This window comes from Podarcis bocagei (assembly GCF_964188305.1).
Source record: "Podarcis bocagei genome assembly, chromosome: 8".
NCBI lineage: Eukaryota > Metazoa > Chordata > Lepidosauria > Squamata > Lacertidae > Podarcis > Podarcis bocagei.
In genome coordinates this window covers 72,168,775-72,195,293 of record NC_138133.1, presented here as the reverse complement: position 1 = coordinate 72,195,293, position 26,519 = coordinate 72,168,775, and the positions used below count along the sequence as shown (strand labels likewise).

The following is a 26,519-nucleotide window of genomic DNA, read 5'->3' as shown; positions in this document are numbered from 1 at the left end:
GCTTAGTCATGCTGGCCACATGACCCGGAAGCTGTACACCGGCTCCCTTGGTCAATAAAGTGAGATGAGCGCCGCAACCCCAGAGTTGGCCACGACTGGACCTAATGGTCAGGGGTCCCTTTACCTTTACCTTTACTAGAATAAATCAACCAGTTCAGTGGTGATCTAGAAATTATCTCTTTATTATGTGTGATATGTATCATTAGATTTATATGGAATACAATGGATGCGTTTTGCATTCGCTTTTGAACAGCTGCAGTCAAGATGCTCAACGTAGCTTTTCATTGTGTGTTGATACGTCAGAATTAGTAAAGTTGGTTTCAGAGTTGAATCATGTGGACTCCTCCCCCTGCAGGCTTGTTTATGAAGGCTTCTCCCACACATCCCCATAGTCAAGAAGCCGGGTTGAGGAAGTGGTTTAACTTAAAGCCAAAACTTGACACACTTGTTTGTCATTGTAGTGATGAACTCTTGCACACAATGGCTATTGTTCTGTGAACATGGACGCATCCTGATGCCCGGTTTTAATTCTGCAGAACTCATGAGTTAAATGCAAAACTGTCACAGAAGTTGTGGGAAACTGCGTGGAAGTTCCATATGTTAAGATACTGGCAAAATGCAGTCTTGTGGCTGTCCTGCAATGACAAAATGTATTTTATTAACTCATTCATCATTGTTGTTTTACTTGTATGTTGCCTTTCCACAAAAAGCATCAGCTCAAACCGGTTTAAAACAAAGGAAATGGGGAAACAGCTAAAATTAGACCAAGCACAGTTTCATAATACAGTGGTACCTCAGGTTACATACGCTTCAGGTTACAGACTCCGCTAACCCAGAAATATTACCTTGGGTTAAGAACATTGCTTCAGGATGAGAACAGAAATCGTGCTCCAGCGGCACAGCGGCAGCGGGAGGCCCCATTAGCTAAAATGGTGCTTCAGGTTAAGAACAGTTTCAGGTTAAGAATGGACCTCCGGAATGAATTAAGTACTTAACCTGAGGTACCACTGTCATGTAATAGAACCATAGAATTTTAAGGTTTGAAGATCCATGGGATCATGGATCATTTAGGCCAACTCCCTGCAATGCAGGAACCATCTAAAGCAGCCTTTCTCAACCTGTGGGTCCCCAGATGTTGTTGAACTACAACTCCCATCACCCCTAGCTAGCAAGGCCAGAGCTCAGGGATGATGCAAGTTGTAGTCCAACAACATCTCAGGGATGATGGGAGTTGTAGTCCAACAACAAGTTGAGAACCGCTGACTAAAGAATCCTTGACAGATTACCACCCAACCTCTGTTTAAAAACTCAGATGAAGGAGAGTCTACCAGCTTCCTACGTAGTCCCTTCCAGGCTTCCTCATTTGGCTCATTTTTTTGATGCCACACTCACCTGCCGGATGCCTGATGTCCTATACAGTGTCAAGTATGAGGCAGGTAAAATCTTGACTCAGTCAAAAGTGGTTTGTAGACACAGCCCACCAGCTGATAAGCAACACTGGCAAAGCCCCACTTTATAAGGCCTTGCAAACCACCTGATTGTCAGGTATTCCGCAACACATTGCAGAACGCTCTGTAGCAATGGTTTGTGGCATGATGTGCAAAGGGGTTTCCCAGCCGCCTGATCACCTGGTCTTGTGGAGGTCACTGCAGAGGGCTTTGCGGCTGTGCATTCGCCTGCATAATTTCATTTCATAGCATGTGAGCAAAAAAGGGGTCATTTTACATCATTATATTAGGGACGTGGGTGGCGCTGTGGTCTAAACCACTGAGCCTAGGGCTTGCCGATTGGAAGGTCGGTGGTTCGAATCCCTGTGATGGTGTGAGCTCCCATTGCTCGGTCCCAGCTCCTGCTAACCTAGCAGTTCGAAAGTACGTCAAAGTGCAAGTAGATTAATAGGTACCACTCCGGCGGGAAGGTAAATAGTGTTTCCATGTGCTGCTCTGGTTTCACCAGAAGCGGCTTAGTCATGCTGGCCACATGACCCGGAAGCTGTCTGTGGACAAACGTCTGCTCCCTTGGCCAGTAAAGCGAGATGAGCGCCGCAACCCCAGAGTCGTTCGTCACTGGACTTAACTGTCAGGGGTCATTTACCTTTTACATCATTATGAGATCAGGTGACTGACAGGTGCCCAACGCTTCTTCCATATTTGGTCATGGGCATGGAGTGGGGGGAGATAATGACTTGGCCCACCACCCAGATCCAGCTCCACACCCCTGGTGTTAGCAGCCAGTGTTCAAAATCGGCCAGGAGCATTTTGCACCTAGCTATCTTGTGACCAGGTGAAGATGCCTGGGCTCCAGGATGCTGCCTGACATCTGCACCATCTGAGGATCATTGGATCTGGATTGTTTTCACACGCTAAGACCCCATCCTGTAGAATTCTATTAGCTATATTTTATCTGCACCATCTTAATGAATTTTCTGGAACCCACATGCTTATTCTGTGCAGCCTGAGCAGGAGCGACGAACGATGTTACAGTTAATTGTTGCAGCTTGTCTTCACTTACCCCACAGTTGTGAAGAATATTCTGACGTTATGAATGGTCCATGACACCATTAAGAAAATGAGGTCGGAATAGGCCAATATAGATGCGGACTGTCAAGTGACTTTTTAAGTTCTCAAAGTTCTTAACCTTAACGTTCTCAACGTTGTCACCTGAACTAGCCAGATGTTAATCAGTCCCCATCATCTAAGACTTTAGAGCCATCTTGCCCCCAAATGGCAACTAGACATTCCATTTTGGCGACTATATCCTTGGTTTAAGGAGCCATTTGGCACCTACCTTATATATTTGAGTTTCTGACACTGCTTCCAGCACTTCTGTCTTTTTATATTCTTCTAAACGGCCTCGGTCTAGTATACCTGAAGGAGCGTCTCCACCTCCATCGTTCTGCCCAGACACTGAGGTCCAGCGCTGAGGGCCTTCTGGCGGTTCCCTCACTGTGAGAAGCCAAGTTACAGGGAACCAGGCAGAGGGCCTTCTCGGTAGTGGAACGCCCTCCCACCAGATGTCAAAGAGAAAAATAACTACCAAACTTTTAGAAAACATCTGAAGGCAGCCCTGTTTAAGGAAGCTTTTAATGTTTAATAGGTTATTGTATTTTAGTGTTTTTTTGCAAGCCGCCCAGAGTGGCTGAGGAAACCCAGCCAGATGGGCAGGGTATAAATAATAAATTATTATTATTATTATTATTATTATTATTATTATTATTAATTGACTTCCAACTATGTGTGTGTTTTTACCTTCCTCCTTTGTTTTCACGTGAGTGCCACTTCCTTCCTGCCATCCTCCCCATATTCCTCACTCCTGCCTGGCTTCCTGTTTATATCCTTCATCTCCCCCGATGCATCTGCTGTACATGCCTGGCGCTTTTCCAAATTTGCCTGACATTTTGGCATTTGCCAGCTCTATCCCGTCACAAGCTGCTGTTCAGCTGGACATCTGACTACGGGAATATTGTTTACTGAATTTGGCTGGATATCCTTTGGCTGAGAAGCCAAAAAGCCATCTTTAGCATGGCTTCCAAAACCTGGCGCTTGAGAGCTTTGTACGCTGCAACCGAGCTTTTTGCAAGGCCTTGCCCTAAAGGGCTGGAGGAATCTACCTTTCTTAGTTGGATCGAAGCTTAGCTTTGAGCATTAGGTATAAAGGGATTGAAAGAGCCAGTAAATAGGAAATGTCTTAATCACCATGCCAGATTTTCCCACTTAACGTACAGAAGTGTTGGCAGGTGGGTTAGATTTTTACAATGCCATGTCTAAGAATGTATCAGATTTTCCTGTTTTTTTTTCTTGAATAGGCCCCGAATATGTCTCAAATGATGGCAATACTTGAAATTTTTCTCAAAATTGGATTTGGAGTGCCAACTTAAAATGTGCCCTTGGGCACCTAGGTTCAGACATCATGTCACTGTGACCTGTGCCCATCTGCATGTCTAGACTATAATTGAAGTTATGTGGCCAACAGCTTTGGCCGCATCTACCCTGAGATTTGTAGATAACTTGGGCATCATAAAGTATATTAAGTTGAAAGTTAGTACCTTCTGGGGAACTGCAGAAGTTTCCTTTTCAGCCTTACTTTATGTTTCAGGTGGCCTGTATTCAGTGATTGACTTCTTTATGCATGCGGGAAAAGTATGGGCCATTCATCCAGGAATAGCCAATCCCATCCTGATTTGTTCAAACTATAACTTCCATCCATCCTGACCATTGGCCATATTGGCTAAGGCTGATGGAGTTGGAGCCCAACAACATCTATAGGGCTCCATTTTGGCTACCCCTGCATTAATGAGCCTGTTTAGCAGGCAACGTTATTGCTAGTCCCTTATGAATGACCTTTCTTGGATCCTGCCAAGAAAGATACCTATAAACTGGCTTCTGGGGTAGGGGTGTCCACTGGGCAATTGCTTTTACTTGAGATCCTCATGAATTCTATTTTCCAGCAGATGCTACCCAGAACTTCTTGGGAGAGCAAAAAATAAAATAAAATAAATATTCATCTAGGTGCCGGAATGGTATGACAGAGGGATAACTATGATGCTATTGCATCTGCAGTTATTCAAATCTCTCATATTGCATTGGTGCAGTGTTTGACCGTGTATGCAGAGCAGAACAGACTTAAGTCTAGCACAGAGTATGAAAAATGTAATAGGGGGTATTGGGGTTCCCATTGAAGCACGTCCAGTATACAGTCTCCCCATCCCCTTGGTGTCCTGTGCAGATCCATTTCTCTTAAACAAGACCAAAATTATTCCACTCTTGTTTCCCTGTATGTTCCTCAGGATTGTAAACCTGTTACTGGGCAAAGAGCTGTTTGAAATCTGAGGAATCATTACCAGGGCGGGTGACCTCTGGGCCTCGAGATGCTGCTGAACTACAGTTCCCATGATCCTTGGCCATTGGTCATTCTGGCTGTGGATGCTGGGAGTTGATGTTCCTCAAGATTTGGAGGGACACAGGCTGCCCACACCTGTTCTGAGCAGTGTTTCCAATGCGGAACAGTGATTTCTGCGGGTTCAGATACATGTGGATAGAGGTTTTCTCCTGTATGGAAGTAAATCTTAAAAATCTTGTACAAATAAGGCACTCAGTTGTGATCAGACATTGCACATGCACAGGGGAGCTAAATTATTCTAAGGTCAGGTGCCAGTCAAGTCTGGCAAGGTTTTATTATTCCAGCGGGGTCTTGTTTTTAATTTGTAATGCACCTAGCACAATATTAGGCTCTTAAAAACACAAAGCTTTTATTAGTACATTTTAGCCTTCATCTCGTCAGATTAACTCCTTGCAAATAGGCAGCCTGGATTTAAGTTTGTTTAAATATCTCTCGGGAATAAAACTATATAAACGATACACAAATATTTAAAACTTTGTTTATCCGGGACAAGTTTGTGGCCTAAAATATCATTCGAGGAAAACCAAGTTGTTGCTTTTAATGTCTAAAAGAGCTTAGAAAAAAATGCATTAGCTGAAGTAGGTTATCTGATTCCTCCTAATTCCTAATGTTTAAACAGCTTTTGTCTTTTGGAAAGGCAACTTCTGCTCTGCCTAATTACTGGCAATAAAAAGTAAGTAAGGGATTTAAGACTTACGGAGTGTTCCAGTTGGAGGAAAGTATAATTAAAGTTGGCGAGGTCCTTGTTTCCTTTAGGAAATAGAGACTTTAGAAAGGTTTTAAGAGACACTAATTTTTTATTTATTTATTTTAAAAATGTAGCTTGTCTGTGTTAAGCTCATGTTCTGAGTGTTTTAACTAAATAGTAAGCTGTAAAGAGCGCATGTTCTCAAGGACACTTTTTAAAAACAACATCTCGAGGGATTTCCCTTCCCTTTTGCTAATTATAGACCCCCTTCCATTTTGCACTCACACTTTAACTGCTGGTGCACAAGAGGTAAGGAGGAGTTCAAAAGGAAGATGGATCCAAAGGGAAGGCCCATGCATTATATATCCATGGCATTTAGCTTCAAAGCAGTCATAATTAGACTCTTAGTGAAAAGGGTGGGAGTTTCAAAGTGATCTACACCAGCCTGACTTTGATACAAATGAAGTACTTTGAACTGAAAGTCAAAACTTTTTTTTTTGGCGGTGGAGTGAGGCGGGGGGAAAGAAATCGGGCAATTTGGATTTCCTGTTGGGTCTAAGGCTATCCTAAGAATGGAGCAATTACTTTATTTTATTTTATTTTGCTAGAGTCCTAGTGGGATAGCGTTTTTACTTGCTACCCACTTTTAACTCGACGCTGTTTTGTAATCAAGCTTAACTGCTGTTTCAGTGTTTTCCTTGGCCTGTAAGGATGATTTGTGTTAGTTTTTCTGGCCCGCCTGAAGCCCCAGTGCAACGGACTATCAGCTATAGCCTTACAAAACAGATACATCGTCTCTCGCTCACACTTCCACATGCCTTGTCTGAACCCAGCAGCACTTTTAAGAATAAAAACTTAAAAACAACGAGGTCATATCCAGCACTTGCACAGTGGAACTTCCGCTTCCTCTCCTCACCCTGTGATTCCTTCTGCCAGACAGGCTCCACAGGGCCTCCCAGCCTTCTGGAGAACATTTTGAGGGCACACAGGGCACTGCTTAGGAATTTGCACTGCAGAAGTTGGTTGCAGGAGTGGAGCAGCAACGCTGGTTGCAACCCACTGCTTCCAAAAGATGCGTAATTTTTAATTTCCCCTTTATTTGTAGATGTTTTCTAACTGGCTGCAGGGGATGGTGCAGTGGGGCTGCACCGCTCACCTGAGCTCTATCCGGGATGAGTTGCTGCAGCAGAGAAAGGGTTCGGCTTTGGCAAGGTTGGCACAGTGCAGATGCACTGGGGCAGCCAATTCTGCTGGCAAATTTGCACCGTGCCAGCCTCATCACTGACGCACCCCTCTCCATCTCAGTATACTTCATTGACTCAGCTCCATGGTGGTTGTCTTCATGTGCAGCCCATTACACCATCCACTGATAATATCTGGAATTTTTTTTGCTAATAAATCCATAGCAGAGCTAGTAAAAAAACTCAAAAACACCGCTCTGACAAGGAATGACTGGTCCCCTCCCGGGGTTGTAAGCCAGCTGAGCAACGTCCCCACAAACAACATGAAGTTGCTCAGCTTATTTCTGAACCACAATGATGCTCAGAAATAATCCCCTGTCAGTGATAAATAACTCCAGGGACACCCTCCTCTTCCAGTTATTTGGTTTATTACTTACTGTTTTCAGGCCATGCATATCTGTTTTCCTCTAATTCTGCAGCTGATTTGTTATGACCTAATGCAATGGCAATAAAACCATTACAGTGGTGCCCCGCAAGACGAATGCCTCGCAAGACGAAAAACTCGCTAGACGAAAGGGTTTTGCGGTTTTTGAGCTGCTTCGCAAGACGAATTTCCCTATGGGCTTGCTTCGCAAGACGAAAGCGTCTTGCGGTTTTTGCAAGTTTGTTTCCTTTTTCTTAACACCGTTAATACAGTTGCGACTTGACTTCGAGGAGCAACTCATAGAACGTGGTGTGGTAGCCTTTTTTGAGGTTTTTGGTGATTTTTGAAGCTTTTCCAAAACTTTTCCGACACCGTGCTTCGCAAGACGAAAAATTCGCTAGACGAAAAAACTCATGGAACGAATTAATTTCGTCTTGCGAGGCACCACTGTATTTACATTTACTTGAATAGGATAGTTTTATCTGTGTAGATGCAGGACACATCACCCGGTGAGCTTCCTACCACCCCGTTTGGCATTATCATTTGAAACGGAAATGCAGGAAGTTGTCCCTCCTAAGAATAGAATAGATATTGTTTGGGAGAATCATCTGCCAACATAGCTCAGCCCCAGTGTGAACTGCACCTGTCATAAGAGCAGAAGAAGAGGCCTGCTAGATCAGACTTGGGGCCCATGTAGTCCAGCAGGCTGTTCCCACAGTAGCCAAACAGATGCCTATGGAGAGCCCCAAAGCAACAGCACTCTTGCCACTCATGCATTCCAGCAGCTGGCAATCAGAGGCCTCTGGCAGTAGATTTAGAACATAGCCACCATGACTGGTAACCATTTGATGGCCTTCATCCAATGGGTCTCAAACCCCAAAGACAGGCTCTGGCGGATTGAGCAGACGAAACCAACAATAGGTCCAGTGGTCAAGAAGGTGGTTTCTACACGTGCTGTAGAGGGAAATGAGGGGGCAGGTGGGGCTTGTCAATGTGGGAAGGCATCCCATCTAGGAGAAGGAAACTCAGATCCTAAACCTATGCTTCCTTGCGGGATACCTTCAGGAGACGAAAAGGTTAAGGAGTAAACTCTGCACAAATCTGGAGTGGTGCCACCTCTTTCTGGCAACTCCTGCAGCCAAGCTGGTGTCAGATGTATTGTTTGTGTTTCTTTGGGCCACATCATCGAGCCCAAGAAAGGGGGTCTTGTTGTCTGGGCAGCCAGGACCTCCCTACAAACTGCCCAGGCTTGCACCCCAGGAAGGTCAGTTTATTGCTATTAATGCAGTGGTTTGACTTCACCCCAGAGGTGCACTCTATTGTCTCTCGAGACAGATGGATGCCAACAATCCTCCAGGAATTTGTCTGGTCTTCTTTTAAGGGCATCCAAGTTGGCGTCCATCATAGCTTGGGGAGCAGCTTTCATGGTGTGAAGGTTTGAGTGGCATATCTGCTCTCCCTTAGGGAAGACTAGGTATGTGGGGGTTTGGCAAGAGCAGTGTGGTGTGAAAACAGAATGGGCAAATAAGTTAGCTATACATCCAGCACCTACCCCTAGTTGGCTTATTCTGTCCCAAAGGGAAAGGTCCATAACTTTCGGCTTTGCGTGAAGAATGCCACATGTTCAGTTCCTGTCATCTGCCACTAAAAGGATCAAGGTAACAGTTGATGTAGAAGACTCACCTGCTTCTATGCAGTACAGCAAATACTGTGCTAGGTACACCCATCTTCGTGTGCCTCATCTATATGAGGTCCGGAGGGTGGCAACATGAGAACGGTGGCTTTTCTGTGGTGGCAATGCTCTCCCCAGGAAGGGTTGCCTGGTGCCTTCATTTCATATCTTTAGGCACCAGGCAAACACATTCCTCTTCTCCCAGCCTTTTGACTAATTAAACAATCTATGGCCTTTAAAAGTGTGTTGTTTTTGTTTGTTACGATGTTCTGTATTTTTTTGTGTTTTTATGTTGTAAACATAACCGCCCTCAGATGAAAGGTGGTATAGAAATGCCATTATTATTATTAATAATAATAATAATAATAATAATAATTTTTTATTTATACCCCGCCCTCCCCAGCCAAGGCCGGGCTCAGAGCAGCTTACAAGCAATAATAAAAACAAGATGAGTGATTACAACTTAAAAACAAAAATAAAATACAACATTAAAATAATGGAACATTAAAATATTAAAATGAAGCCTCATTGCAGGAGAAGGAAAAGAAAAAAGAAAAAGGGGGGAGGGAATCAAATTGGCTCCAATCCAAAGGCCAGGCGGAACAACTCTGTCTTACAGGCCCTGCGGAAAGAAATCAGATCCTGCAGGGCCCTGGTCTCATGAGACAGAGCGTTCCACCAAGTTGGGGCCAGTGCTGAAAAGGCCCTGGCTCTGGTTGAAGCCAATCTAACTTCCTTAGGGCCTGGGACCACTAGGGTGTTGTTATTTATGGACCTTGAGGCTCTCCGTGGGGCATACCAGGCGAGGCGGTCCCGTAGGCACGAGGGTCCTAGGCCGTGAAGGGCTTTAAAGGTCAAAAGCAGCACCTTAAATCTGACCCTGTACTCCACTGGTATTATTATTATTATTATTATTATTATTATTATTATTATTATTATTATTATTTCTTATGAAATGTGAAGGGGGAGCTGGATACATGAAGTCTCTCAAGCTGGTGCAGCGATTCCCCCAAATTTCTCCTTTCCTCTTGTGTTTTCAATTGCTCATACCTAGCTTCAGAGGGTAGCTATGAAATCATGTTGAACAGTGTCCGCCAGCCCTCCCTAAATGTACAACCCCTGCCTGCTTTTTGTTCAGTTTCTCATTTAGCTTTATGACTAATGAGTCCCAAGCGTAAAGTAGCCAACACCAGTTCATGTTATTGGGTTTCCTTCTTATGCCACTGCACGTCTTGACTTTAAGTGCTGCTCTCTTTCACTTTGCTTCAGTTTTTTTAAATGCTTCAAACGTGTGTGTGTGTGTGTGTGTTTTCGCCTTTTGCTGTTTGGGTAGATCTGGTGTTGGGCTTGTGTTTTTGTTGGACTGCCACATCTTTGGATCCCTGCAGATTTTGGGGCTTGGAAAAAGTTGAAACTTACAATAAAAGACAAAATAAACAAGCCATCAAAGGGGAAAAAATTAAATCTCTGTTTATTCACCTGCATGTGAGACTAACGCTGGTCCAGAGCAGCAAGCTGAAATATTTCAGATATTAAAAGACTTGACAAAAACAAATTTAGCTTTCAATATTTGAGACATAAGTACATGGCAACAATGTGCAGGTTGTAGTTAGCGGGATACATGGAAGGGTGGGGGGAGTGGTGATGGAAGAAGTGGAAATAGGCAAAGGCCGATAGTTATTGGTAATGCCAACCAGGATATAGTTCCATGTATACAGAATTATAGAATCTTAGAGTTGGAAGGGACCCACAGGGTCATCTAATCCAACCCCCTGCAATACAGGAATCCCAGCTAAAGTATCCATGACAGATGGTCATCCAACCTCTGCTTAAAAACCTTCAAGGAAGGAGAGTCCATCACCTCTTGTGGGAGTCTCTTCCACTGCCAAATAGCTCTTACTGTCAGAAAGGTTTTCTGAATGTTTAGTTGGAATCTCCTTTCTTGTGACTTGAAGCCATTGGTTCAAGTCGTACCCTCCAGAGCAGGAGAAAACAAGCATTCTTCCTCTTCCATGCGACAGCCCTTGATATATTTGAAGATGGCTATTCTATCTTGTCTCAGTCTCCTCTTTTCCAGGCTAAACATACCCAGCTCCTTCAGTTCCTCATAAGGCTTGGTTTCCAGACCCTTGATCATCTTGGTTGCCCTCCTCTGCACACGTTCCAGCTCTACATACCTTCCTGCACACGTTCCAACATCCTTCTTAAATGGTGGTGCCCAGAATTGGACACAGTATTCCAGGTGTGGCCTGACCAAGGCAGAGTGGTACTATTACTTCTCTTGATCTGGACGGTATACTTTGGAGACATATATTTGTGTGTCTCCCCTAGGTGTGTGTGTGCAATTAAACTTTGTTGTAGTGACAGCCAGTGCATTTCTGAACACTTATGTGTCTCTGACATTGACAGGCACAAGCCTTATACCCAAGTGTTTCCAACCACCTCAGGAAACGCACATGCTGTCTGCAACAAATGGCCCAGTGTGATCTTCACCTCACTGCAGGAGTGCTCCTGTATATCCATGCCTTCCTGTAGGATACTATAAGAACATAAGATCCCTGCTGAATCTATCTAGTTCAGCATCCTCTTCTCTTTCTTAACTCTTTCTTCTGCTTGAAGACTGATAATTGATTCATTGGAAAGGTAATACCATGCCCCCCTTTGAACAATGGATAGAAGGCTTGACTACTCCTGCAACATACAGAGAGATTTCTTTTAGACATAGATTGTGTGTGGACAAATATAGTGATACAGTCATACATCGGGTTGAAGTAGCTTCGGGATAAGTATTTTCGGGTTGTGCGCTGCGGTGAACCAGAAGTAACTGAGCGTGTTACTTCCGGGTTCCACCGCTCGCACATGCGCAGACGGTCAAAATGACATCACGCACATGCGCAGAAGTGGCGAATCACGGCACGCGCAGACGCGGGTTGCGTTTGCTTCTGGATGCGAACGGTGCTCTAGAATGGATCCCGTTCTCATCCAGAGGTACCACTGTATTTTGAATGCATGTATATGAAGCACAATGACTTGTTACTAATTTTATACTCGTAAGAACAATCATACTACTTATTTACTCATGCTCTACCGATTGAGCTATTCAGAGCCATGAATAATGGGGTAAATACAGTTCTGTGTTAAAAATGAGGATGGAGGAAAGGTTTTTAAGAATGGGTTTGTTGTCAGGAAACCGATTTGACCTGTCTTTCTTTTGCAATGGGTTGTCCTTCAAGTTCCCAGTTGAAAGTGTTAAGTGAAGATAGGTACAAGGTGGGACGTGTAAGAAAGGTTTTAAAACGCATCAGCCCCTGGGAATCAAAACAGTCTCCATTTCCCCCCTTCCTTGTTTACAAAGTGACACTTCCTTAGAGGTGTTCACACATTACGTTCCACCAGAGTGCTCTCTCTGTACACAAATAGTTAAGCCGTGCACTCATAAAAGCATTCACATGCGACATTCAACAAGTGTACAGTCTGTGTACCTGTGTGCACAACAGTTCAGATGTTAAAAAAGTAGTGTACGCTCTGTTACAGAGACATGTATGTTTGTTGTTTGTTTATTTCATAAAATTTATATACCGCTTGATTTGGGGGGGGGGGGCGCTCAAAGAGAAGATAGTGCGAGAGAATGACAGGCCAAGTGTTCAAGGAGAGTACAGAGGCCTGGGGAGAATATTTATGGTTGGCTACAGAGAACTGGAATATCAGCTCCGGGCCTTGGGTTCTCTCATCCTGCCACAGCACATGCCCATTAAGCAAGCGGTTGTCTCATCTTCAGGCCCTTAACAGGCAATGCTTTCCAAGCTGCATTAAGTAATGTTCAAAATGCGCAAGAGCCACAGAAGAGCTACATGCGGTCTGCTGTTAAATAAGCATTAGAAGCCAGTAATCCATAAGCCTTTATTTTTGCAGCTTCTGTCTTTGCTCATTAGTCTTATCTCATGCCGGCTTTAATTTCCACTGATCTATTTATGCTAGAATTTCACTTAATAAACCTTGTATGGATTAATCTGGTTGTCTTCTTGGTGCACATCTTAAACTTTTAAGACTTAAAGGATTCTCCTTTCAAGACCCTGGCTGATCCAAAGTCCCATCATAAGATAAAGATTTCTTGGAGGGCTACCAAGAAGTTGGGATATAGAAGTGAAATTGGTAGGAAACTCTCAAAAACAAGATCTAAACTGGCATGTTTATGGCCCAGAAACATAGTTGGAAAGTCATAGTCCTTTGCTGCTCTTACCTTCCCAGCAACTGGTATTTAGTGGCAATCTGCCTTTGGTTATGGAAGTTCCATATTGCCATCATGACTAATAGCCATTGATAGACCTGGCCTACAGGAATTCGTCTGCTTCCATGTGGAGCCACTTTCAGGTTCCATTTTTTGCTTGTTTTCCTTCTGAATACGTAACAGTGGGTTGGATCCAGACTTAAGTTCCGCCCCATTGAAATCAATGAGGAATGCTAGTTTCACAGGTGTAGATTTTTATTTTTGGCCATCTTCTAACTAGAAAAGAACAGTTAAATTTTTTTTTAATTACACATTCTTTTAAAAATATCACAAATGGAAAGAATGTTCTCTTAGTTTCAATTTTCAAATTAAATCCACTGTCCACTAGCACAAGAGCGTATGGTGGAGTTTAAAACTTGTGCTTTCCTGTGCTCAGCACATTCTGCAAGTGCAACAAGAGATTAATTTAGTGCTACACCATATTATGACAGATTAACTGACCTCAAATTTAGACTGCAGATGCAGCCGTGGGGGAAAAGATAGGCTTATGCTGAAGTAAAAACCACTTTCCTCCTTTGAACCCAATCCTTATTGTTGCTGCTCCCATTTGTACACAGGAAGCACACCACTGTCCACTGACTTTGCTTAAGTTGCTCTCCAACTTCATTTAGTATTATGCACATATAGTAATAATTTTTGGCTTGTTAAACTATACCACATGGCGTGGGGGGGGGAGGGGAAGTGAATGGAGCTTTCACTTCCAAAGCAAATGGGAAGTGCCTACTTCGCTATTATGTCTGCTGAAGTTCCCTGCCCTCTCCTTCAGTTGTTGTTTTTCCTCTATGCAGGCTTTTAAAGGGAAGATAAATATTGCCACATGATTATTTTTGGGTTCTAATACTGTTGTTGTCGTCATCTTCTTTTTTAATTCCACAGCCAACTATGGACCAAATCCAATTTGCAAAGGCTGTTTGTCTTGCTCAAAGGACAATGGATGCATCAGATGTCAGCATAAGTTGTTCTTCTTTCTCCGAAGGGAAGGAATGAGGCAATATGGGGAATGCTTGAATTCCTGCCCGCCAGGGTACTACGGTCTGCGAGCCCCAGACATGAACAGATGTTCAAGTGAGTTTCCTTTCATGTTTCTTTTTTTAAAAATCTGTAATTTCAAAACTAAGTTATTGGTGAGGGTGGAGGACATAAGACGATACTTTTGTAGACAACTCCAATACATTGTAGGCATTCCTTCCTAAAAGAATCTCCACTTGTCTGGTCGCTGTGCTTTGGACACCTCTAAAGATTTGTTGTTGATTAGTCATGTCCAACTCTTCGTGACCCTATGGACCAGAGCACGCCAGGCACTCATTTTACATGATGGTTCCTGAGATCAAGGAACTGTTTTTCATCTGGTGTTTGGATACTATCAGATGATATTTTGAATCAAGTTGGTAGATTGAACCTTTCAAAACTGTCCTGTCTTGAACCACTGATGTCAAAAGTGCATTGGTTCCTCTCCCATTTCTTAGAATTCCCAAGCAATTCCAAGTGCAAGCCTCAATCGTCTGTAAATTTATTATCCATTGGAACTTCTTTCTTCCCTTAGGTCCCTTCCAATGTTGTTGGACTACAACTCCCATCATCCTTGACCACTGGCCATGCTGTCTGGGGCCGATGGGAATTGGAGTCCAGCAACACTGAGGGCCACAGGTTCCCTGCTGATGGGGGGGGAGGTAATTATCTGAAACAAACCTCTTGCACTTACAATTGTTTGTAAGTGTTCATACAGTAGTACCTTTGGTTACGTACTTAATTCGTTCCGGAGGTCCGTTCTTAACCTGAAACTGTTCTTAACCTGAAGCACCACTTTAGCTAATGGGGCCTCCCACTGCCGCCGCACCACGGGATTTCTGTTCTCATCCTGAAGCAAAGTTCTTAACCTGAGGTAATATTTCTGGGCTAGCGGAGTCTGTAACCTGAAGCGTATGTAACCCGAGGTACCACTGTATATTTTTGAGGTCAGAATCTGTTCTTCCCAGTGCTTTTGTTCATTTTTGACTCAAGAAAATCACCATTTTATAGTTCAATTTGGGAAAAATAAATAGAGTAAATGGACAAAAGTACAAAGATTCACAAAATGTTTAGGGGTATGCGTCCCCCTGCGTCCCCCCAGAAAAAAATGCCACTGGTTCTTCCCATCTCTCTGAGTAGAAGAGATACACCTGCTATCTGTTCTGTGCCTTGAGCTCTGATGTTGGGCAGCTCCTGTTTAATTTCAATGGGAGCTTGCACAGTTTTGTGTTCTGAACTCATGATTTATGTTACCGTTTTATTTATCTTGGTTCTGGTGCTGAGTATGCGCTCATTTTTTGAAATGTCACTTTGACATGATGAATTAAATTCTCTTTCTGGAACTTCTTGCTTAACTTGAAATGCCCTTTTGTCGCTTCCAAGATAGTCCTGCAGTTCTCCACAATTCCCCACGTGCGTCAGTGGGACTTGAACTCGGGTAATTTTGTTCATGACTCCGAAGTAAATCCAGTTGTGTCCAGTGGGCCTTAGCTCCAGTCCTTTTCCTTTGGTGAGAAAGTTTCCAGGTAAAGCTGTGCCTAGTTTGCATGCACTTTATGATAACTTCTCACAAAACTATTGAAATTCTTGGAAGTTTTCATGCTTTGATTTCAGAGCACAAAGTAGTCAAGCTCTCACACCAGCAGAATATGTTTGGATACAAGTTTCCCTAAGTTGTGTGCACAGAACAATGCTGGCTATGCCACAGTTTAGCATTATATGCAAACAAACCCTTTATGTCTATGAAACGGCCTTTGGATAAATGTACTGGAGAAAAACTTCTCTTGAAATCTCAGGGTACGAGACTGCTTGGATTTGTATACAGTAGTATCTCGGGTTACAGATGCTTCAGGTTACAGATGCTTCAGGTTACAGACTCCACTAACCCAGAAATAGTAGCTTGGGTTAAGAACTTTGCTTCAGGATGAGAACAGAAATCGTGCAGCAGTGGTGCGGTGGCAGCAGGAGGCCCCATTAACTAAAGTGGTGCTTCAGGTTAAGAACAGTTTCAGGTTAAGAACGGACCTCCAGAACGAATTAAGTACTTAACCTGAGGTACTACTGTACTCATAAATCTTGCCATCATGTTTGAGACATGGGAGTGAAATGCATGACTCCATTCAGGTGTGTCTTACTCAGCGTATACTCAGTGAAATTAATAAGCATGATCAAAGTAGGTCCATTAATTTCAATGTGTCTGCTCTGAGTAAAACATAGTTAAGTACCATCCTATATTTATTTTTAGGAATTGTACTGATTGTTTTGTCTTTTAAATGCAAATAATGTGACCTAGTACAATAACAGCAACATTATGCTTTGTATTATTAATGAAGCAATAATACACTTCAGTATTTCTCTGTGTGTTTTCCTGTTTCATCCCTAAATCTAATATAATCAGTAGTATAGTGTAATTAAACCATGCATCCTAAGAAAAAAATGAATGAATTTTAATTCTCACATTAAGCTTTTGTCTGTTTCCTCCTGAATATTCCATATTTTGGAGCAACCCAGCCAGATGGCCGGGGTATAAATAAAATCATCATCATCATCTGATTTGTTATACTCATTTTTTCCCCTTCATTCCAGCTGTCTCAGCCCTCGAGTTCCTTTCTGTCTTTAAGCCAGTGGTGGCCAAACTTGGCCCTCCAGCTGTTTTTGGACTACAACTTCCATCATCCCTAGCTAACAGGACCAGCGGTCAGGGATGATGGGAATTGTAGTCCCAAAACAGCTGGAGGGCCAAGTTTGGCCACCACTGCTTTAAGCAGTAATGAAAGATCTGACAGTAGATGATTCAGGATATACTGAAGCATAGCAATGCACTGTGTTGAACCCTTTACCTGTAATCCTATTTGCTGTTTGTGTCACCTGACTCCTGTTGAGCAACAGCTGCAATATTGGTGCCCTGGCTATCTGCAGCAGTGGCATTGGGGCTGGAGAGAAATATGAGTCTCTGCTGTGAGCTGCCCCCCAGTCAATGAAGGTTGGGGGGACCTTTGAAGATGGGAAGGAGTTAACCATGCTTTCCTGATTTAGCTAGTTCAGTGGTGGACCTCCAGATGTTGTTGGACTTTAGTTTGCATCATCCACGACCATTGGATGAGGCTGATGTGAGCTGGAGTCTTGAGGGCCACAGATTCTCTCAATCTGGTCAGTGCAGGTGATGTGATTCTCTTCACTTTCACTGCGCTGTGTGTTGGATGAGATCACCCAGTTACTGTCTCTTTCTTGCAAAGTACTTCTGGCAAATGCGTCTCTAGCTTCTTCTTAAAAGTTGTGTTGGTGTGGAGGAGTCAAAGCTCAGTGGTAGGACATGCAAGTGGGATTTATCCCTCAATGTTGCATTGTGTTCTCACTTCCAAACAGGAATGAACCTGTTCAGGGCTCCAGCCATGTCCTCCTCTAGGACACTCTAGCTTGTAAGAGGGTCATGCAAGGCTCAGTATTCTGGTTTTCTTTTCCACTTGCTAATTTCCACTTTGCATTTCATTGCTACTTAGCATGAACATGAGCTTTAGCAAGCTCTGGCACAGCTGCGAAGGGGGAGATAGAAGGTTCTGCTTTCGTTTTAGATTAAGTGCCATTTAAAAAGTCAGCTGAACCATAAACAGTGATTGACCTTAACTATGATTAATGGCTGGCTTCATAAACCATAGCTTGAAGTTGGTTTGTTTCTTCTAACCACAGTTAAGCTCAACCACAGTTTGTATGGATTCAGATGGTATGGCAAGCAATTGAAAACTGTGGAAGCTTCCCAAAGTGTCCTTATGGTCACCCTGAAGGGGGAGTTCGCCAGCATATGGGCCACTGCTGCTCATTCACAAACACTTAACTATGGTTTAATATTATGTGTCCAAACCAGCTCACCATCTTGCCTTTTTAGCTCTGATATCGGTGGCCCTGTTTTTGCTGTGTGTTGCTGTGTTATCCAATATGATCCTGCAAGTTATTAAGACCCTGCCCTACTATCTTTCATACATTTTCAAAATACACAAATAAATATGAAATTCTTCTTCCCTGATGTTGGATGCCCTTTCTGACTCCGAACATTTTTTTGTCTGTTGCTCTGACATTGTTTTTGCAGTTTAAAAATAGCTTTGGCTGCATTCAAAATCCCTACTGGTTTTTACAGAAGGGGGTCTTAGGCGAGTTTGGTGTAAAACGCTTGCACTCTGAATATCTTTGAGCAGAAGAAGTCTTCGACCTTTTCTTATTTCTGGAACGTTTTTGCATTTGCAATAGAAAAGTGCTTGAACCTGTGTATCTTAGGGAAAATGTTAACATGGATTGAAAAGTGCCACTCTTGCCAAACACAACACTGTGAATGCCACGCAGCTCAACGCAGCAGCTCTAAAATTATGAAAAAAGGTGCATTTTCAAATCTAATTTTCTTCACTAGCTATGAGCTAGGCATCTCAAATTTGCAAGACTGTTTAGAGTTGTTTTTTTCCTGGTTACAGTGTACCATGTAATTTCATCTCTAAAGTTGCATACATGGATTTATTTATTTATTTTTGCCAGATGGAAGAAAACTAATCACCCTCTAAAGTAGGCGTAGCCAGCGTGGTACCCACCAGCTCCTCCTCATCCCTGATTGTTGCCCATGCTGGCTAGGCATGGGTTCTTTCTTGGGCATAGGAGGGGTTCTTTCTTGGGCATAGTAAAATGCAGGGCTGGCTCAAGACGTTTTGCTGCCTGAGGCAAAGGAAAAGATGGCACCGTCTCCCAAGGCAAATACAAAAGCCAATTTGACCGGTAGTTGACTCTTGCCACAATACTGGTGAAAGGACAGTGTTGTCCACTGTACTTGAGGCCAGCAAGCTAGTGTAGGGCCTGTAGGGTGGACCCCATGGTGTTCACAGCTCTGTCCATTCCCCACACCTCAGCATTCACCACCTGAGGCAGCTGCCTCACTCTGCCTCATCGTAGGGCTGCCCCCGGTCAAAAATTATTTCAGTCCATACCTCAGACATGTCATGGGGATACTATAAGATACTTAAGGAGTGACTGTGGTCAACCTGACAACTTCTATCAACCTGACAACTTCCATGCCTATGTGTGTGTGTTTTTAACACATACTGATTGTTCTAGCAAGTATGGTTGTTGTAGGTGACCTGGAACAACTCCAGGCATGCCTGAAGGATGTGGACCATTTGGACCGTTTCCAATTGAGATTCAGGCCTCATCGTTGGACTGAAAACTATCTTGGTTGTGCTGGTCAAAGATCTCCAGTGGGCTAGGGGCAAGGGTGAAATCTGTTTCCTAGTTTTGCTGGATCTCTCAGTGGCCTTTGATACCATTGACCATGACATTCTTCTAGACCGTCTAGAGGGGGGCACTGTTATGCAGTGGTTCCGCTCCTTCCTCCTGGGCCGTGTCCAGAAAATGGTGTGTGGGGGGGTGAGTGCTCGGCCCCCTGGGCTCTCACTTGCGGGGTGCCTCTGTCCTCTCCCCATGTTTTTTAACATCTACATGAAGTCGCTAGGAGATCATCAGGGGGTTTAGGCTGGAGAATGTCCTTCAAATCAGAACCAGTGAGGGGGGTCAAGGTCCTGTGTGAGTGGAGGCGGTTGGCAGATGGATGGCGGGTAACAGATTGAGGTTGAGTCCTGACAAAACAGAAGTACTGTTCTTGGGGGACAGGGGCCGTGTGTGTGTGTGTGTGTGTGTGTGTGTGTGTGTGACTCCCTGGTCCTGAACGAGGTAACCGTGCCCCTGAAAGATCAGGTACACAACCTGGGAGTCAATTTGGACTCCTTCCTCCTGGGCTGTGGAGGTGCAGGTCAATTCTGTGTCCAGGGCAGCTCTCTACCAGCTCCATCTGGTACTCAGACCCTACCTGCCCGCAGACTGTTTCACCAGAATGGTGCATGCTCTGGTTATCTCCCGCTTGGACTACTGCAATTTGCTCTAGGTGGGGCTACCTTTGAAGGTGACCCAAAAACTACAACTAATCCAGAATGTGACAGCTAGACTAGTGACTGGAAGTGGCTGCCGTATCTTAAGGATCTTCACTGGCTCCTAGTAGGTTACTGAGCACAATTCAAAGTGTCGGTGCTGATTTTTAAAGCCCAAAATGGCCTTGGCCCAGTATACCTGAAGGAGCACCCCACCCCCATTGCTCAGCCCTGACACTGAGGTTGTCCTCTGAGGGTCTTCTGCTGGTTCCCTCACTGCGAGAAGTGAAGTTACAGGGAACCAGACAGAGGGCCTTCTTAGTAGTGGTGCCCTCCCTGAGGAACGCCCTCCCTTCAGATGTCAAGGAAATAAAGAAGTACACAACTTTTAGAAGACATCTGAAGGCAGCCCTGTTTTGGGAGTTTTTTTAACACTTGATGTTTTATGTTTTTAGATATGCTGTAAGCCGCCTAGAGTGGCTGGACAAACCCAGCCAGATGTGCGGGATATAAATAATAAAAAATATTATGATTATGATTCAGGCTTTGGTCTCCTTTGCAGTGGTTCCATTTCCTCTTTATCCCTCCTTCACCTGTGGTGAAGTAGTATGCAGGGAGCCAGACCTTCTGTGGGTTGTGAGCAAATCTTTTTACCAGGCCTAGATGTGTGTGGTTTTAGTGGTCCTGCCAAACCTGGTTGTTCCATGGAGAACAGTAGAGAATAGCAGTGGAGGCTTCTTCATTTGGGTAAATGCCTGCCTTCTTGCTTGCAGCCAATCCACTGCCTGCACAGTTTCCTCCTCTTGAAGTGTTTTCCCACTTACAGAAAGCAGGGAGAGAATGAGGACAAAACTAGAATTAGTTGACTCTGCCAATCCATGACTCTGGCTCCAGTTATTGTTGGTTTCCCTATTTTCGGCCCCACCAGTCCCAAGGGGCACCAGCCACTACTGGACAATAGGCTTGTTCGCAGGTTACACTGAACACAAGCTGTCTTGTACGCATGTGCAAGCATTTGTGTGAACTTTTGTGTACACATGTTGACTTGGAACAGTTCAGGTACATAGATTGTGCCAGCACTGAACATTTCACTGTACAGCTCAACGCCTTGTGTGCGCAGATTGGACTGCTGTTGACTATAACTTGAGAACACCCCTTCTGGGTCTGTTAAATGCACAACACTAACGTTCAGCACGACTCACAGGAGTCGGGAGATGGCCTCAGGCTAAAGTTTTGAGCCTATTAGAAAAACAATGACTCAGCAAAGGAAATAACTGCAGATTATGGCTCTGTACATTGGTGGAGTGTCCCGATCCAGGAATAACAACAAAATTAATCGTTATTGCTCCCCTGGCACCAAAGAGAGGCAGAAGGAGAAAACCGACACTCTCGGCAGCACCCCTTACATATCTGTAGAATAGCAATTTATTATGCATTAATAAATGTACGTATGTAAGCAGAACAAGAGCTGTGTGGACAGAGTGTTGAAAACCCTCTTTTTGGCATGGGATGGTTCCAGTTGTATCCTTTTGGGTCCAACTCACACCTCCACTAACAGGAGAGGAGAGGCAATTTTTGCCAACTTTATTTGCCTTGCATTCCTCCACATTTGTTCCAGAGAGTTGGAGGACCCTCTGGAGCAGTGGTTCTCAACCTGTGGGTCCCCAGATGTTGCTGGACTACAACTCCCATCATCCCTAGCTAGCAAGGCCAGAGCATCAGGTGAAGGTCTTCATGGGAACTGCCATGCCATGTTTGCTCTGCACTTGCAAGAAATAGCTCCTTCAGTGTGGCAACACCTGCTACACTTTGGAACTCCTTGCTCATTGATCTTAGGCACTTCACTGCACCGTTTTCAGCGCCTACTAAAAATATATTTGGCTTAAGCAAGGAAACCCAGACATGGTAAATCTGACATGAACTTCAACATGCAATTTTATTTTATAACATATATTTTTAGAACTGTTGGTTTCATTTTGGAATTTGTAAAGGCAAACTTGTTTTTTAACATCTGATTTTAATCTGTAATTTTGATGTATGCAAACTGCTTAAAGGTTTTGCCTGATTAAGAGGCATATAAATTCTCTTTAATAGAATAAAAAAAATGCAGAGAAAAAGGGAAAAAGTTGCCTCCCCTCACACGTTTCACTAACAAAGCGATACGCTGGCTCAGAAACCACTCTGGGTAGAAACAAAAAGCATTATAAACCAACTTTCAAAAGAAATATTTGGCGGCGGTGAGCGAGTGACCGAAGAAGAGATATTGAGCTCAATGAAAATGTCAACACAGTGTGTGGCGGCTGTGAAAAAGGCAAATCTCATGCTAAGGGATCGTTGGGAAATAAACCTGCCAACATAGCAATGCTTCGATACAAATCTATGGTGCGACCACACTTGGAATGCAGTGTCCAATTCTGATGGCCACATCTCAAAAAGGATACTGGGGAAAGTGCACTAAAATGTAACCAAAATAATCAGGAGGGTGGGACAAATCCCCTGTGAGGAAAAGCTACACTCTTTGAGGCTTTTTAGGTTGGGGGGAAAGCAACTAAGGGTGGACATAGTAGGAGTCTATAATCTTATGCATGGCATTGGAAAAATGGATGAAAATAAGGTTTTTTCTTCCTTCCTCATATTACCAGAATCCACAGCTGTCCAATACAGCTGAATAGGTGGGAGTGTCATTCAGGACAGATAATGAGCCAATTTTTTCACACAACCCACAGATAAATTTTGAGTGCATTTAGACGTGAGAATTATTGCATTAGTCTCCCATATTATAATTCTCATGCTTCTATCTGGCCTGTTGCATTATGGAACAATGGATTTTGGATTGATTACACCACTACCCCATGCTACATTTTTAATGGTGGGGAAGAACCGTACGCCAGCATACCACCCCAAATTTCATCAGCGTAAACCTCCCGCGGTTTTCTGAGTTAACAGGATTGCAAGTGCCGATGTTGGCCTAGCAAGCATATGTCATTTTAGGTTGGAAATTAATTGCTAATGTCATGAGGTTTAGATCGTGTCTGTCTATCGCGTGTTATACCATTTCCCCAACAAGATAACATTTTTTAAAAGCATGCTGTGACCATTCTAGATTTGTACACTGTGCCATGTCCATAAAACTCATGGGTCCTTAACAGCTTTTTGCAAACTGGAATTCATTGCAAACTGAAATATGTTGTGCAGACGTATTCTCACGTTTGTTAGTTATCTTGAGTGTGTATGTGCACACCTCCTCCTCTTTAGGCTTAAATCCAGTACCTACGTAAACAGGAGAAAGTCTCAATGAACTTGGTGGGACTTAAATTTCAGCTGGCATGTCTAGGATTTCAGTAATAATCTGTGGAGCATTTTTTATGTAAGAGTCACAGGCCAATAAACCATGGGTTGTTGGCCAAAGAACAAACTGCATGCTCTTGCCTGCCTTGCCTGGTTTTGTCACTGAGATCATAATATTTTTTATAAACCTCTTATTAAGACGTGTATAAATATATAACATAAATTGTTATGTTTAAACCATAGTTTCCTGTTGCATCATAACAGGGCAACTATGGTTTAATCCCTGCATTCTACCGAGGATATGACACATATGATCCATAAGTGTGATGTTGCCTGTAAGTGTTTTCTTTTCCCTTTATTTATATCCCTAAACCTAAGGCTAAATATATGCATTCATTTCACGTTAATGGAAGTGAAATATAAGTAATCAAAGTCTACCGTTCAGATTCACTTGTCTGCAGAACTTGCTGGACATAGAAAACCTGGTTTGGGTGCTTGCTATATGAAGAATAGCCAGCCTTTCTCAAAATGTGATGATAAACATTCCAATGGCGTGGAATCTACCAAACATAAGAGAGTGGCTGCCAGAAAAGGCAAACACAAGAAATGTATCACAGACTGTCTAGCTATGATCTGTGGCCAAGAAACGGAAAGTTAAGGTTTCACATAAGGAAACACCATGTGTATTCTCTATTCAATTTAAAACAGGAAGGTGTTAGGGACAAAACTCCCCAAGACTGAGTCAAAGATACAGGTAACAACATGTAGCCTTTTCGTATAGCAGAGGCCCTAATATTTTAAATGGAAGATTTCCATCTATAAAGGGGGGGGGGGATTCACTTGAATGAGACATCTCCCCCCCAGATTTGAATCAACAACTGATACTTGACCTTGTAGATGGTTGCATCTCTTGGATGTGAGGCAGCAATTATATAGTGATAGCTTTCCTTTCAGCATTTCTGCTGTGCTATACAGGACCACCCATTCACATCTCATCAGAATGCCAAGACCCATGTAATGTGCATATTTGAAAGCAAATTACTCATAGGCAGCAGAATTCAACACGCTCTCTCATGCTGCTAATTTTCACTAGCTAAAATCTTCTGTAAATCAATTAATGTTTGACTAGTTAATAATGTGGGACATGGGTGGCGCTGTGGGTTAAACCACAGAGCCTAGGACTTGCTGATCAGAAGGTTGGCGGTTCAAATCCCCATGATGGGGTGAGCTCCCGTTGCTCGGTCCCTGCTCCTGCCAACCTAGCAGTTTGAAAGCACATCAAAGTGCAAGTAGATAAATAGGTACCGCTCTGGTGGGAAGGTAAACGGCGTTTCCGTGCGCTGCCCTGGTTCGCCAGAAGCGGCTTAGTCATGCTGGCCACATGACCCGGAAGCTGTACGCCGGCTCCCTTGGCCAATAAAGCGAGACGAGCACCTCAACCCCAGAGTCGGTCACGACTGGACCTAATGGTCAGGGATCCCTTTACCTTCACCTAGTTAATAATGTAATTAATTAAATTTGTATGCCGCCCTTCACCCGTAGATCTCAGGGCAGTTCACAACACAATGGATGAGATAATACCCCCTTTTCACATTTGTTTTTTGTGGGTTGGTGTGATGGGTCAAGAAGCAGGAGCTCACTGACATCTAATGTGCTGGTTACTTATACAATTTCAGAGCTTCCCACAAAACTCTGCTCAAGATACACATATATATATATAAAGCCTAGATGAAAACAACTACGCTGTTGCACTCAGGACCTATTTGTGGGCTTCCCAAGCACATCTGGTTGAGCTCTGTAAATACAGGGGGCTGGACTAGGTGGACCACTGGCCTGATCCAGCAGGGCTTTTTTCTTAGGTTCTTAAGAATAAGCTCTGAGCCCATTCTTCTTAAATGGTTGAGTCCTGCTATCTTCTTTGCTGCTGCATCACTCAATGAATTTGCAAACCTGAAATAAATAAATTTGTTATTCCAACATCTTAGGGTGCAGAATAGAGAACTGTGATTCTTGCTTCAGTCGAGATTTTTGCACAAAGTGCAAGCCTGGGTTTTATCTCTACCGGGGTCGCTGCTTTGGAGAATGTCCTGACGGCTTTGCACCTTTAGAGGAGACCATGGAATGTGTGGGTGAGTGCTTATTGAACATCTCTTCTATATTACCTCTTTCTGATCCTCCCCACTGCTTCAGAATGGTTTCTGAAATTATTTTCCACTTTGCCTGATTAGCTTGTGCCACCCACTTGTATACAATCCAACTTTCTCTATTTACTAGTGACAGTCCTGATGTACCGGTACCTGTTCCCGAGAAATCAGTGTTTCTGTTTTTTGGGATGACCTTTTAAAACCAAGAGCGCTCAGATCCTGTTTATGGGTTTCCCACAGGCTGGCCACTGTATGAACAGGAAGCTGAACTAGATGGGCCATTGGCCTCATCCAGCCAGCTCTTCTTATATACATATATTCATGCCACCTAGTGAGCCATTTCTGGTTAACAGAACATAAAATTGTCATGAAATTCTACTCAATATTTATCCAGAGTAGATTCCAATGTATAGTTAGCAGAGTAAAAACTTAAGCACATTGCAGGATTCCCCCCCAAAATAGACCAAAGGCAATTGTATTTCATCCAGCAGAACTTTACTGCTACCAAAGGCAAATGAGCATAATGGTCACAAATCCAGTACATTCAGGATTGGCACTGTCCATAAGAAATCCAGTTGCAGCAGACTTAAACTTACAATAACTTCTAAGCTTTAACACTATATACACAGCACCACACCAGAAGGAAGAGAGATAGAAAGAGAAAGTGAAACCCAGGCTCCTTCTGGCCTTACTTTTATAGTCGGCATGACCTTGACAGGAAGTGATAAAAGAACCAGTTTAAACCAGCTGTACTCAGCTTCTCTGAAGGAATAACCCAAACATCATGAACCTTCTACTTGTTTCCCTCACACAGAGAAGCTTCCAGGAGCTTCCAGAACCCTCTTGAATTCTCTACACATCAGATCAATACTTAATGCACTAAGAAATGGAAACTGGCAAAAACAAGCAGAGAAAAATACTGTCTGCTCTCAAAAATTGTATCCTTTCCTCTTTCCCCTCTACAGCATGTAGTTCCACTTCTTTCTCTTGCTCATTCCCCCTCCCAGCCACTACCAGCAGCAAATGATGG

At 43.5% G+C, this 26,519-nt stretch overlaps 1 protein-coding gene across 2 annotated transcripts in view; it reads left to right on the top strand.

The window, feature by feature from the left end:
• Positions 1 to 26,519, top strand: part of RSPO2 (R-spondin 2) — a 110,338-nt gene that overhangs the window by 44,671 nt on the left and 39,148 nt on the right. For both annotated transcript variants that reach the window (XM_081205194.1, XM_081205193.1), the window contains exons 3-4: positions 14,029 to 14,217; positions 25,331 to 25,474. In XM_081205194.1, the coding sequence (XP_081061320.1) occupies positions 14,029 to 14,217; positions 25,331 to 25,474 (333 nt within the window). The remainder of the gene's footprint in view (positions 1 to 14,028; positions 14,218 to 25,330; positions 25,475 to 26,519) is intronic.